We start from the raw sequence: 13585 nt of genomic DNA, 5'->3' as shown, positions 1-13585 counted from the left end.
ATTTGACAAATTAAATAATTTGTGAGCCCTTATAAAATTAAAAACATCAACAAATTGGCTTAGATGGTATTCAAACCAAAAAGTAGGATAAATAATGGTTTGTTTTAAACTAGTTAAAAGTATTTTTTTAGCTTAAGAGGCTTAATAAAAACGGATATTTAATGTTAAACATTTATTTATTTAGTCTTAAAATACCTACATTTATTTAATACTGATCATGTTTGTCAGTCTATATTAAGAAATTAAACTGCCGCTATGTTCTAAAATAATTTAATTTTATGCCGAGTAAATTTTAGTCAAAATAATCTCTTCATAAAATAGTAAAAAAGTTCAACCTATGAAATTGTGCTATACTCTTAGATAAACGTTTTTGTGTTTGTTGTTAAGCCATTTCATTTCTGTTGCACTTTTTAACAGAATTCTAATTACTTGGTTTAAAGAAATGAGTACTAATATATTTTTATTTTGTTTTAAAAATGTGAGGCGGGTATAATATCTATATTTGGGATTATTTTCTTTTGAGTTTTTTTAGCTGTAAATAAAAATAGTGTATATATTTAACCTATATTCAATATATAAATAGTCATTTCGTAATTATATATTGCACTTTCCAGCCTTTTACCACGAGAGAAAATATACATTATTAAAAGTAGATTGCACGTTTAAGCACTTTTATCAAATAATTCTGGCCTATAAGTTGGTTAATTGTTGATTAGTAAAACTCAAGAATAAATATATATTGCAAAAACATGAATGATGATTGAAATTCCTGACAAATTAATAACCCTGTCGCATTTAAAAATGTACAAAAAATGACAAGTGGCTTAATATATTTAGGAGGTTGCCTCCGATTAAGTCGGCACTATTGGTATTTTTGTTAATATTTTCTTAAATATTAACAAAGATACCAATTGATACAAATTCGATATTCGACTCTGTAAAGATACAGCAAATGATTAGAACTTTTTCTGCTGATTAAAATGGTGAATACAGAAAAAGAATGGAACATCGCCTTTTCGAGAAAAATGTTATTTTGGAATGGAATTCTATGTATATTTTTACATAAATTAAATATAATAATTTTCTTAATAAAATATTTATTTACACTAATAGCATAAACCTTAGAATAAGAAAGTTATAGCAACATTAATAATTTTACCAAATTTAGGCAATTTGGCTTTTTGACTTAATTGGAGGCACCCTGTATATTACCTAACATTTCAGATATACAGTTTTAAGGTTTTGTATTGAAACCAATTTTAAAATTATAAATTTATCTTATTTAACTAAAATGTAAATATATAATCTACTCCCAGAACTTTTTTTAATTCATTTATCCGTCTACTACTTAAAAAGATTAATTGCAAAATATGTACATGTAAATAAATTAACTATCTACCCAAGAAAAATACTTAGAGGAATCATTTTTATTTTTCCTCTTATCTCATTATCTTGGCAGCTCGTTCTTTGTCACGTTCAACTTCAAAAGGATGCATTCGTTTCCTGTGTGAAAAACAATTTCCCGAACTGGCAAATGCTTTTGGACAGTACGGACATTGATAGGGCCTAGCGCCTGTATGCTGGTTTATATGAAACTGTAACAATTTAACAATTAAAACAAAGTATTAAATGTTAAATTACTTTAGATATCTTAAGCTTACCTTAAGATCTTGATTCCTTTTAAATGTTTTTTCGCACAAAGGACATTGATGTGGCCTTAAATCGCTATGAGTAATTGAATGCGCCCTTAAAGTACTGTTTGTCGGGTAAACTCTACCACACACCTCACAACGGAACTGAACTCCTTGATGATACTCTTTATGGCGATAAAGGTTACATTGAGTTTTAAACCTGATAATTATAGTATTCATAAAATCCTATTTTTAATTAATACCTAGGCTAAACTTACACTCTACCACAAATATCACACCCATATTGTCCCTTAGGCCTGTGAGTTTCAAGATGGACTTTTAAAGCCTCATCTGAAAATATATGCTTGGCACATATAGGACACTTCATTCCATCAATTCTTCCATCTGAATCTTCAGAGAGGTCTATATCACCTGATGTTTCAGTACTTTTAAGTTCATTTGTATTGTGCATTGATATAGGATAACTTGAATTGTTTATTGGCACCGCAGTTAAATTAGTTGTTGGTTGACTGTTTATAAATACAGTTGCTAAGCTCTGCTGAAATTTATTAAAGCTAAGCGTAAGAACTCTTTTAGCGTAAACCGTTGAATGAACAAACATATGATCCTGGAGAGCTGAATTAGTGGAAAAGTTTCTATTGCAAATAGAGCAAAGATATATTATATGAGTATTCTCGGAAGTTTCGCTCTCAGATGATCCACTTTCTTGTGTCGTGGCAGATTGATATTCCTCCGCATCATCATCAAAATATTGTTCATCATTACGAGACTCGTCTGCAAACTTGGGAGATTCTAGGGACACCTCATCCGAATCTGAAGCAGTTTCAGAATTACTTTCATCCATATAACATTGAAGTATTGACATTGGGTCTACGCGCACCTCCATTTCTTCAGTGGTATCTTCAGTCTCTTCGTTTTCTGAATCTTGTTTTTTGTCACTCTCCTTTAAATTAAAAAAAAATTAATCAGTTTTGCTATTGCTTTATGGTAAGCTTTTGTATTTTAGGAAATAACTAATTTTACGTTTATCAATGAATGATTGACACCTACCTTATTGGCTAAATAAGTTTTCAGTACTGATTCTTTTTCGTTTTTAGTAGGGTCTAATGGTGGAGCGGTAGCTAATAATGCTGCCGTGAGTTTTTCTTGGTTTCTTAAAGCCATAACGGCAAATGTGTCAAATTCATTAATCTTACAAATGCAGTCTTTACAGATCATTTTTGGCAACTTGTCATCTAAACTAACCTAAAACAAAAAAGTTAAAGTTTTTTTAATAACATGATTTTATTAAAAAAAATATATATATATATATATGTAAAAGGAATTGAATATACTTGAAAATTCAAGGTGTGATAGCATAGAATTATATCCGAGTCCGTAAATGGTATTGAAACCGTGTTATGTAAAATGGCATGTGATGTCATTTGTTTATACGACAAGTATTTGTAAAATTTGATTGGACGATATTTCATCAAGCTAAGAAGCTATAATTCTAAAATAGTTGTCAAAAATCCTAGAAAACAAGATTGCAAACATTATTAGAGTCTGGCTCTGCAATAAAATACAGAAAAAATTACGAAATGATGCATTTATCCCGAACACATTGTACTATAACACAGATTGTTATGCTTGTATATTTTTTACAAATGTTGACGAAATGTATGGTATTTATATTCTCTGGAAATGTTTTATAAATTGGTCCTTTATACAGAAAGCCTGAGATTATTTTGCTAATATTCCAGAAATACTCAAATCGCCGATACAGGTCCGACTTCCCAAATATTCCAAGAATGTTCATAGATATTTACTGAAACTATTATTAATCAATTTAGTCAACAGAAACGAGTCTGCTAATCTGCATGGAAAAGAAAAGAGCTATTTGCCGTTTGTTCCTAGGCAACGTGTGGGAAAATTGTTATGATAGTCAACTCAAAGGAAGTTTTTAATGCCTTCATAGTTATGGTGAACGGCGTATGTGAATGAAAAATGCATTTTGATAGAATTACTAAAAAACAACCAGTAAAAATGTTTTTAATTTAATTCAGTGTCTTCCAGAAGCTCCAGAAATTAATTAGAAAATGTCTTAAAGTAGATAATCCTTTTACAGGAAGACAAAAGTTGACTTTTCAGGATCTAAAGTACTCCAGGAGAGATAAAAAAGTTAATTTCAGATGGTTACTAGAATCATCAATGGATCCAGCGTGACCCTACAATATACAAAAAGCTCAACAAGAATAGTCTATATAGGCGCAAATTTGCACTCTTTTCATGAATAACCAAGCCTTTAATCTTTTTAGGTATATACATATAAGCTCTTACCAGCATACTTAAAATAGCATATATGGTTTTAGGGACCGGAGAAAAGGGCGAAACATTGTAGGACTAACTGTTATTCTTTTACTTGAGTAAAGTTAAAACCCGGGAAAACAGATGTAAATAGCTCCATCTGTGCCCGGGAATATACATTTTTTCGCTACTATGCAGAGGTAGTTTTCATAGTTTTACTTAATTAATTGTATCTATAAATACATTTCAGGAGACTTCTCGAGGTGTTTAATTTTTGTTATCTTCCCCGCAACTCGATTTAAAAACATTCTATAATCCAGCAATAAACTTGCAATTTTATCTGTGGGATAACAAGATAACGAAACTTTTAAAAATAATGAAATGAGCAAACGCTGCTTAGTTAGCGTCGAGTTATAAACTGTGTCATCAAACTAAATTCTTCAAAATAACCTGAAGCAGAGGCGGCTGCAGACCCTTGAAAAAAAAAGAAAATAAGTTTTTTACAATAATTATTTCTATTCAATGTTTTTCATTTATATTACATAATGCGAAAAAGTTACATAACAAATCAATCCAGGTACTACATCAAAGAATCCGGGCTACTTATTGTCATTGAAGGGGGCATAGTCGCTAAGCGTAATAATTAGTCTCCGCGTTATTCTCTGTATACAGTGTGTGTCAGCTAAATGGAATGAATTAGCTAATAAATAGATGGGAGCGTGTTGGAAAAAACGCTCGAACACGTCGATTGGTTTTTATAGTTGCGCATTTTTTTTCATAAAAACTTTTTATACAGGGCGTATCAGATCACGGTGGTCAATACCAACTTGCTTAGTTTAAACATAACACCCTGGTTAATTAATTTTTAGATTCCTCAGATCATTTTAGACATATTTTGTATACAATGTCCTATACCTATCTTTGACTGTTTCGGAAATATTAAGTAAAATTCAAAAAATAACATTTAGAAAAGAAAATTATTTATTTTTCAAGATTCTCTACAACTCACTTAATACTTCTTGCCCATTTAGGTCTTGGTAATGATAAAGCAAGCTATTTCAGCATTGCTTTTTATTGATATGAGAATAAAAAAAACTAAAAATTGTTGTTTACTTTGGTTTAAAATGCCTTAATGTTGACTCATGTTGCATGACAGAAGTAGTCGTCAGTGCTATAGTCGTTTGAATTTCATTAACTACAAGCCAGAAAAATGGTTCATTTAACAGAAATGCACAAAATAACAATTCTACAGATGATTGGCTATGAAGATAATACACGGACGCGAATGGAAGTAGCTCGCTTATTTCACGAAAAAATTCCAAATTTGTCGCCTCTAACCCAAGGGACAATTAGTAAAATAGAAAAGCAATTCCGCGAGCTGGGCCATGTTAGGCAGGTAAAAAAGCAGCTGCTAATGCAATAAGTGAGGATACCAAATTGGCTGTTATGCTTGAGTTTGAGTTGAACACCCACATACATCTACTCGGAAAGCAGCCCCAGTACTCGATATTAGCTATTTATCAGTTATTAGAATATTAAAAGAAAACAAAATGCATCCCTATAAAATTATACCCACCCAGAAGCTCACGGAAGACGATTTTGACAGAAGAATGTATTTTTGTGAACAAATGATGGCAATGTTAGACAGCAATGTGATCCAATTAGAACATGTTATGTTTTCTGATGATTGCACCTTTACTCTTCACGGTCATGCCAATCGTCAAAATTGCCGCTATTGGTCCAGGGAAAATTCTCGCTGGACGAGAGAGGACAATACTCAATACCCTGAAAAGGTTAACGTGTGGGCAGGAATTATTGAAGATCAGATCATAGGTCCCTTTTTTATTGAGGGCAATTTGAATGGCGATAATTATTTAGAATTGCTTCAAAATAATGTAGTGCCAACGTTGGCCAACTTGTATCCTGATCCAGGAAACCTACAAGTTCCAGCGAATATGATATGGGTTCAACATGGAGCACCACCCCACTACCAAATAAATTTCCGGCAGTACCTCAACCAAATATTTCCAGATCGGTGGGTAGGGAGGCGAGGATCGATGGAATGGCCAGCACGGTCTTCCGATCTGACGCCATTAGATTCCTTTTTCTTATGGGGATATGTGGAAACTATTGTATACAAAACTAAACCCACTGACTTAGCTGACTTACGAAGACAAATAACCCTGGCAATTAGATCGATCACACCTGAGATGTTGAGTAACGTTAGAAGAAATTTCTATTTACGGGTAGGGTGTTGCCAAGATGTTCGTGGCGAGCATTTTGAACATCTCCTACATTGACATTATTGTTTAGATTTGTATTATGTATAAGTCTTTGAATATGTTGTAACAATTTTCGGCAAATAAATAATTTTCTAAATGTTATTTTTTGAATTTTACTTAATATTTCCGAAACAGTCAAAGATAGGTATAGGACATTGTATACAAAATATTTCTAAAATGATCTGAAGAATCTAAAAATTAATTAACATACAGGGTGTTATGTTTAAACTAAGCAAGTTGGTATTGGCCACCGTTATCTGATACTCCCTGTATAAAAAGTTTTTATGAAAAAAGACGCGCAACTATAAAAACCAATCGACGTGTTCGAGCGTTTTTTCCAACACGCTCCCGTCTATTTATTAGCTAATTTATTCCATTTGGCTGACACACACTGTATAAACTTAACTGGGCGATACAAAGCGGAGCTGCGGGTTTAACAATCTCTCGCCCACAGTCTCCATAGCGCTGTTTTTTTGTAATATATACTTTTCTGTTATTATTTGTATTTAATTCAATAACTATTAGAAAAGTTATTAGTTGCACTCACGAAAAAATTTGAAACAGGAGGGAAGTGCATTACGCAGGCGCAAGTCATGGAAAACAGTAAAAAAGACAATTTAATCGCATAGTAACGTACGCACGATACCTCACTGTAATAAAATAATGCTTCCTTTTGTTTTTCGTAATTCCGTGAGATCAGAAGTTATGAGGATTGTTTAATAAAAATCGGTTGCTGCTGTGCATCTACTTTATATTGGTAACTCACGAGCCGCCACTGGTCTGAAGTCCCAAGAGTTTTATAGATTTTAAGGATATGCAGAATAACTTTTGATTTTCTTGTTAGTTGATTAACTAGCAATTTAAATTGGATCAACGAACTGTTCCGCCTATGGAGGGTTTTTTGAAAATAATTATACTGTATCGGTTTAACATATTTAAATTCTCATTCTCTTTATCTTTTGGAACAAATTTAGTTATTTAGATTCCAATAAAATTTTATTATTTTATTTTTTATACAGGAGCTGTGGATAACAAAGTGAAGAAGTTTAGAAAACATATTGGATTACTAAACATTTTCCATAATATTTACCTATTATTTGATATTAATTTGACAGTATATAAGCGAATTTTAGTAATAGGCAGGTATCTATATTGTTTTCAAGACAGTCAGATTACGAAATCTTATGGGTTAATTTTTCATGATTTATTAAAGGAGAAAAATAGAAATCAACATAAGTAACTCGTAAATTGCATATTTTCAGTATTCCAATTTTTTATTTTGAGTTTCCTTAGGATTTATATTTCGCTTTAAAAAAAATATAATAAAAATGGACATACATCAGACAACCGAGTGATTTATACAAATAGAGTCAGTTAAAAAGACATTGTTTACGGTTTATTTAAGAATTAATATGTTTTTTATTAATATATCGCTTTAAAAAGTGACAAAATAAACTATTTTGATGTTTGCAATGGAAGAATCGCTTTATGACTTCCACTTACCGAAATCGGGAGATATTTCCTAATTTTTATATGCAATAGTGCCTTATTTGCTTTGTCACTAAATAACATTACACCACCGGCTTTTACTTCATTTGAGCAAATTCTACAGTCTTCAGAACTCATTTTCTTACAATTTTTTTGCTACATTGAACACGAGCTGTTTAATCGGCCTAACAGTTGCTGTTACATTGGCCCTTAATTAGATATACAGCACATTAAAAAGAACTATACCTTCCTTTAATAGACATCATTGCGCGCACACACTCAATAGGTACAATTCATGAAAATCCCGTGTGGTTTTTAAAAAAAAACTTTAATCATTCGGCATTATGACTTTTGAAATATTTAATATCTACTTTACGGTGGAAACTCTGGCCGAATTTTAAACGAAATTCGAAAAACTGATATTTTTAAAACCATTTTATGATATTTTTTCTGCGTCTGAGTTTTTTGAGGCGCTGTAATAAATTTCCGATTGACAGACGTCAAAAAACACGTGTATATTCTTGGCGCCATTGTCACGATTCTGGCGCGGACGCAGAAAACATGTAATTTTCAGAAAACTCAGCGATAGCCTTTTAAAATCAATAATACCAGACTAGCCATATTAAATATACTATAGCTGCGCTTGCTATCTGACGCATGGCCCATTTTATTCTCTATATTTTTGCAAATCAATACAGCTAGAGTAAATATATCTGGTCCTGGCACTATGTTCATTTTGCCCCTGACATTATTCTACTGCCCTGATACTTTTCAGACCTGGACGCTTTGTTAAATCTTATTTACCAAGAAAATAAATCGATGATTACTAAAGAGACCTTATCACACTCAAAAAATTATATTTGTTATTAGGTCAGACAATCCAAAACATATAACCTGTCTGTAAAAAAAATACGACTTTCTATGAAGTATTATTAATACGTCGGGACTTTTTGAGAAAATACTTCTTTAACATACCTGAAATGCCGCTTATCCCAAAAATAAAATTATAACTTCTAGTCATATATCCAAATAAATCCTTCATCATTATTAAAATATGCAATCCTCCCGAAAATACTGTTTTTTTCTGACCTTACTTGCATTCGGTTTCACCCTACGCAATAACTCCTTTAGAGAATGAAACAGAGGATTATATACAGATAGTGAAAACCTCTTCAGGTACTGGTCCAAGCACCAACAAAAATTGGTAGAAGGTATCAGGAGTCTGCCTCGAAGATCGAAAAACCATTTTCCGAGTTTTACTTTTTAACATACACCTGATGTTATCCCGAAATCATTGTGTATTACTCAGCTATTGCTCTAACTAATCGTTCCATCTCCAAATGGAAAAATTGAACATCATCATGGATGGTGGTATCATCAGCAAAAAGAGTGTATATGGACGATATGAGGACTTTGAAAAAAGTCTCAACAAAACAACATTTCATATTTAAAAAACATATTAATTGATCGATTGGTCGAAGCCGAAATGGATGTATTCGCGTAACACTAATCATGTGGATTTTAGTGTTTGGGGATTTAGTAACTATTTTCAGATAAGTTATAAAGACCAGAACTATAAAAGGTGCAGTTGGTTTGTAAGTAAATCCAAACATTCTCGAAAATATTCGCTCTTCCATGAGCAAGAGCATCCGCGAAGGTGGCGGGAACAGATGTTTAATTTAAGTTTCTTTTCTTTTTTCAAGCAAAAATCTAAAAATATAGATATCCGTAAGATAACTTATAAGAACATCATATAATCTGGGACCCATTTCTCTCTGTTTTCGAGTAAGTTGCGTAAAGGAAGGTGTGAGTAAAGGAAATTTGGCACTATACCCCCATTCTGGGTTCCATTTGCTGATTAAAGCATGAAGCATCTATAGATAGAGCCAGAAAAGTTAAAAATTTGAACATTAGAATTAAGAGTCGATGAAGTCCAAGAACTTTTAAACTTCTAATCCTCGACTGCATACTAAAGAGCTGAGAGCATGCGCAGAGTAGCAAAAATTGGCGCTATTCTTTTTGCTCTAACAATTTTTACTATCTGGACTTCCAAATTGTCACTGTCAAAAGAGACCATGCTGGTTAAAATAGACAGCTCCTTCTAGTAACTTATTTTTTAGTCTAGAATCATACCCATGATGTTGCAGGTAGGCCTCGAAACTACACCCTCTTGTTTAAAGATAGTTCATAAGGCCAGCATTGCAATGGGGTATGTTTCATTAGCAAGAACGGGAGATGTGGTCTTTATCCCAAAACCGGGCAAGAAAGACTACTAACTAAAGTCCTTCAGAGCAATAAGCCTAATTTTACTTCTAATGAAGAATATAAAAAGGCGTCTAGACAAGTATATAAAAGAGGGGATTATAACAGAATCGGCACTACATACAAATCAGCATGCCTATATACATAGCCGAGTCACGGAAACGGCACTCTACGGTAAGGAAGGCTGAAAAAGCTATAGAAAACAAAGAAATGGCACTTGCTCTTTTCTTTGACGTAAAGGGAGCATTTGATAAAACAAAAACAGATACGACAGTATACAGATACAGTCACGCCCTTCTGGGCAGGGGTACTTTAACAAAGTTGGTCCAGTGGGTCAAAACGACGCAGGAAGACCGGAAGATCAGGAAGCTAGAAATTAAAGGATATAGAATTCTAATAGACATACGCGAACGATGGACTAGTGATTTTTAGGGGTAAATTTGTAAACACAGTCTGTGAGCGCCTGCAAGCCTCTTGCATTCTCTTTAACAACACCTGTGGCACGGCTAAACATTCTTCTTGTGCTACCGAAACTCCCAATCTGGATTAAGAGGAAGATAAAAGATACCGGAGAATGGTGCAATATTCATTTAGGACAACGATAACTCTCAGGATGTGTAAGAACAATTCTCATCCAGATGTACTACAGTGGAAAATAAAGAAAGGCTTTCAAGTGGAAATCCCGATAAGCGAAGAATGGTCAACGAATCAAATCAAGGAGCTAAACGGTTTCCAGGCATGGTACAAAGATGGGTCTTGGATGGCAATTCAGCCGGATTATACAGGATGGAAACTAACGGAGGGGAATCCTTTCCGCTAGGGTAACATACCACAGTTTTCTAAGTGGAGACGTTTGCTATATTTGAAGTAGCAAACAAACGGGAAGCATTGAAAGGTAACGAGAGCATTTGTATCTACTCTGATAGTCAAGGAGCCCTCAAGGCTATCCAAAATAAACAAAGAAATCCAGGGACAGCTCAGCCCCAAACAGCACAGATACGTACTAAAGACGTATTTTGTACGTACTCCACGACATAATGTACGCACACGGAACGTACCCCAAAAGACGTATTACGTACTATGGACGTATATAGGACGTCCACTTTCCGCAGGATTCTACGTCATATGTACTTTCTTCTAGGGCATTTTACGTCATATATTGGACATAATATAGCGGACATATCAAGGATGTTTACGCGACTCCTTTTTTCTGTGGTAAAATGTATTTGGGAGAAAAAATACCTAATATATAAAAACTGAAAATATATTGATGAAATATAAAACAAAACATGTATATGTCTAAAGATCAAAACAAAAAATGAACATTTAAGAAATTACCTAAAACCTTAGAGCATTGAAAGGCCTTTCAATGTTCTAAGCATGAAACAAATATCATTTGTTTTTTGCAACTATTGTGGAATACAGTCTTCAATTTTCTTTGTGCTTCCAATGCCTCCTTGTGGTGCTGAACCTTAAAATTATATTTTAAAAATAAGCAAATTATCAAATAAGTACCTTATTACTACTAAAAGAAATAAAAACGCTCTTATTTACCATGAATTGGGCTAGATCGCAGTAGATCCTTCCTATCACTGAATGAACAGTAAAACTAAATTCAAATATAATAAGTAAATGTTATTATTAGCCGAATTCTGATAAATCCTAAATTTACAGGAGTGTAAAATTTTATTACAAAGGGATAAGCACGAAATTAATAAATATACCTGGACTGCCAATTCAATGATGAGTAAATGACCACTACTAGGGGGCCGCCATTTTACGTGATTGTGTCCTTTCGATGTTGGCCACTTTGACAAATTTTTGTCGCGTCAATTTTGGGGAAACAAAACAATTCAAGTTTTTGAGAGGAATTTCGTTAAAATTTATGAAAGAAAGTAATCCTCACCTAAAATGAGAAAAAGTTTCAATTAACTTAAACAATTCACATTAATTCGGTTTTGAAAAACAGTGAATCAAATAAGTTTAAATAACAGACGATATACCCAAGCGTCGTTTACCAATCGCCAAAAACTAGGCAATTCGCTATACTCACACGTCAGCGTCGTCAACTTCATTACTGTTATTTAATATATTTTTTGTTGGCAACACTGAAAATATTCAGAGTGACCAACATCAAAAGGACAAAACCACTATAAAAATGGCCACCAGGCAGTGGTCATTTTTGGGTATCATGGCCATATGCATTAGCAGTCCACGTATATTTACTAAGTTCGTGGGGTAACCCACGCCATGATGCTAATATTGCCAAACCGATTGAAAGAAGGACGTTCGTTCTCGCTTCTGTCACTTGTCTTAAACACTGTCAACAGTGTCAACTCCCTAATATTGCCAATTACTTATTTGACAGTCAGTGGGAGCAACAAAAACGCTGGGTTGCTTTTGCGACCGATCGTGATAATTTTGGTATAATATTATAACAAATACTACATTATCTATAGTTTTTAGATGTTTTGAAAATCCTATAGAAGTATTTAAAAATACGTATATTTGAAAAAAATCTGTATTAAGAAATTTCTGTATTAACAAAAATTTATATGTTTGCTTTTATTCTTGTGTATCATAGGAACTAAAACAGTTTCAAGTATTTCAATGTACATGTATGTACGTCCGCGAGATGTAATTAACGTACGTATGGAGACAGTCCAAAAAACGTGTGGACATAAATATGACATAAAAATTACGTGCGCAGGACGTATGATGCTGTTTGGGGCGCTAGACCAGTAGTTCAGACACGCATTGGAAAAACTGGCAGTATATAAGGAAGTGAGACCAAGATGAGTCTTAGCTCACAAAAGTGTCCAGGTTATAACTAGGCTGACGAACTAGCAAGACAACGTTCCATTAGCTTCTTCGTAAGCCCTGAGCCGTGTCTCGGTCTCGATAAAAAAGAAATTTCTCACTTAAATAATTGGGCCTAAAAAAAAAACTAGGAAGAAGTGGAGAAGGACAGAAAGATGGCAGAAGAAAAGACAGGCCAAGGAATTGCGATACAGGGGAGAAAAGTTTATACCACATATTAGAAATTTACGATAGGTGAAGTCTCCTGAAAAAATTTTTTTTTGGAGAAACGACACCACAACGGGAAGATCTCTAAGATCTGGACTGCGATAACGTTCCCACTTTTATTAAAAGGATAGGCCGACCAAGTAAAGACCGTGCATTGATAGTGAAGGCGTACGGGTGGGTGATTTTGAAGTTGGCAAAAGAGGACATTTTCGGCCAACCCGCCGAGCTGTAGTTCTCCCATCCTTACTACAAGTACTACTTTTTTAATAAATGTATACATTATCTGACCTAACCAGTGTAACTTCCTTAAAATTAGTTCAAATTAGGTTCAATTTTAGAATTCTTTTAACATCGATATGTCCCATCGAGAATCCTCATTATTAACTCGTTAATAACAGACTAATATTGGGAAAAACCTAATTAAGTAAAAATCCGGTAAATATAGCCATGCACATACTTCATTAAACAAACATTATTTCCTTTTTCTTTTTCCCCGTTGTTAATCACATTAGAAACAGTAATTTTTTAGTCAATCGGGAATTGGATACCTGTAGGTACTAAAAAGGAATTGACCAATATTTTGCTATT

The 13585-nt window shown here is 33.4% G+C and overlaps 1 protein-coding gene across 1 annotated transcript; it reads right to left on the bottom strand.

Moving 5' to 3' along the window:
* Window positions 1-253: 253 nt before the first annotated feature.
* LOC126748568 (zinc finger protein 596-like) lies at window positions 254-8220 on the bottom strand. Its single transcript, XM_050457894.1, has 5 exons — window positions 7724-8220; window positions 2703-2897; window positions 1910-2595; window positions 1662-1851; window positions 254-1595 (listed from the first exon to the last, which is right to left on the bottom strand). The coding sequence occupies exons 1-5, from the start codon at window positions 7844-7846 to the stop codon at window positions 1440-1442; spliced, it is 1350 nt and encodes a 449-aa protein (XP_050313851.1). The 5' UTR covers window positions 7847-8220; the 3' UTR covers window positions 254-1439.
* Between the last annotated feature and the right edge of the window lie 5365 nt (window positions 8221-13585).

This window comes from Anthonomus grandis, chromosome 22 (assembly GCF_022605725.1).
Source record: "Anthonomus grandis grandis chromosome 22, icAntGran1.3, whole genome shotgun sequence".
Lineage (NCBI taxonomy): Eukaryota > Metazoa > Arthropoda > Insecta > Coleoptera > Curculionidae > Anthonomus > Anthonomus grandis.
Note: the sequence above shows the minus strand (reverse complement) of the source record. Positions and strands in the feature narration are given on the sequence as shown.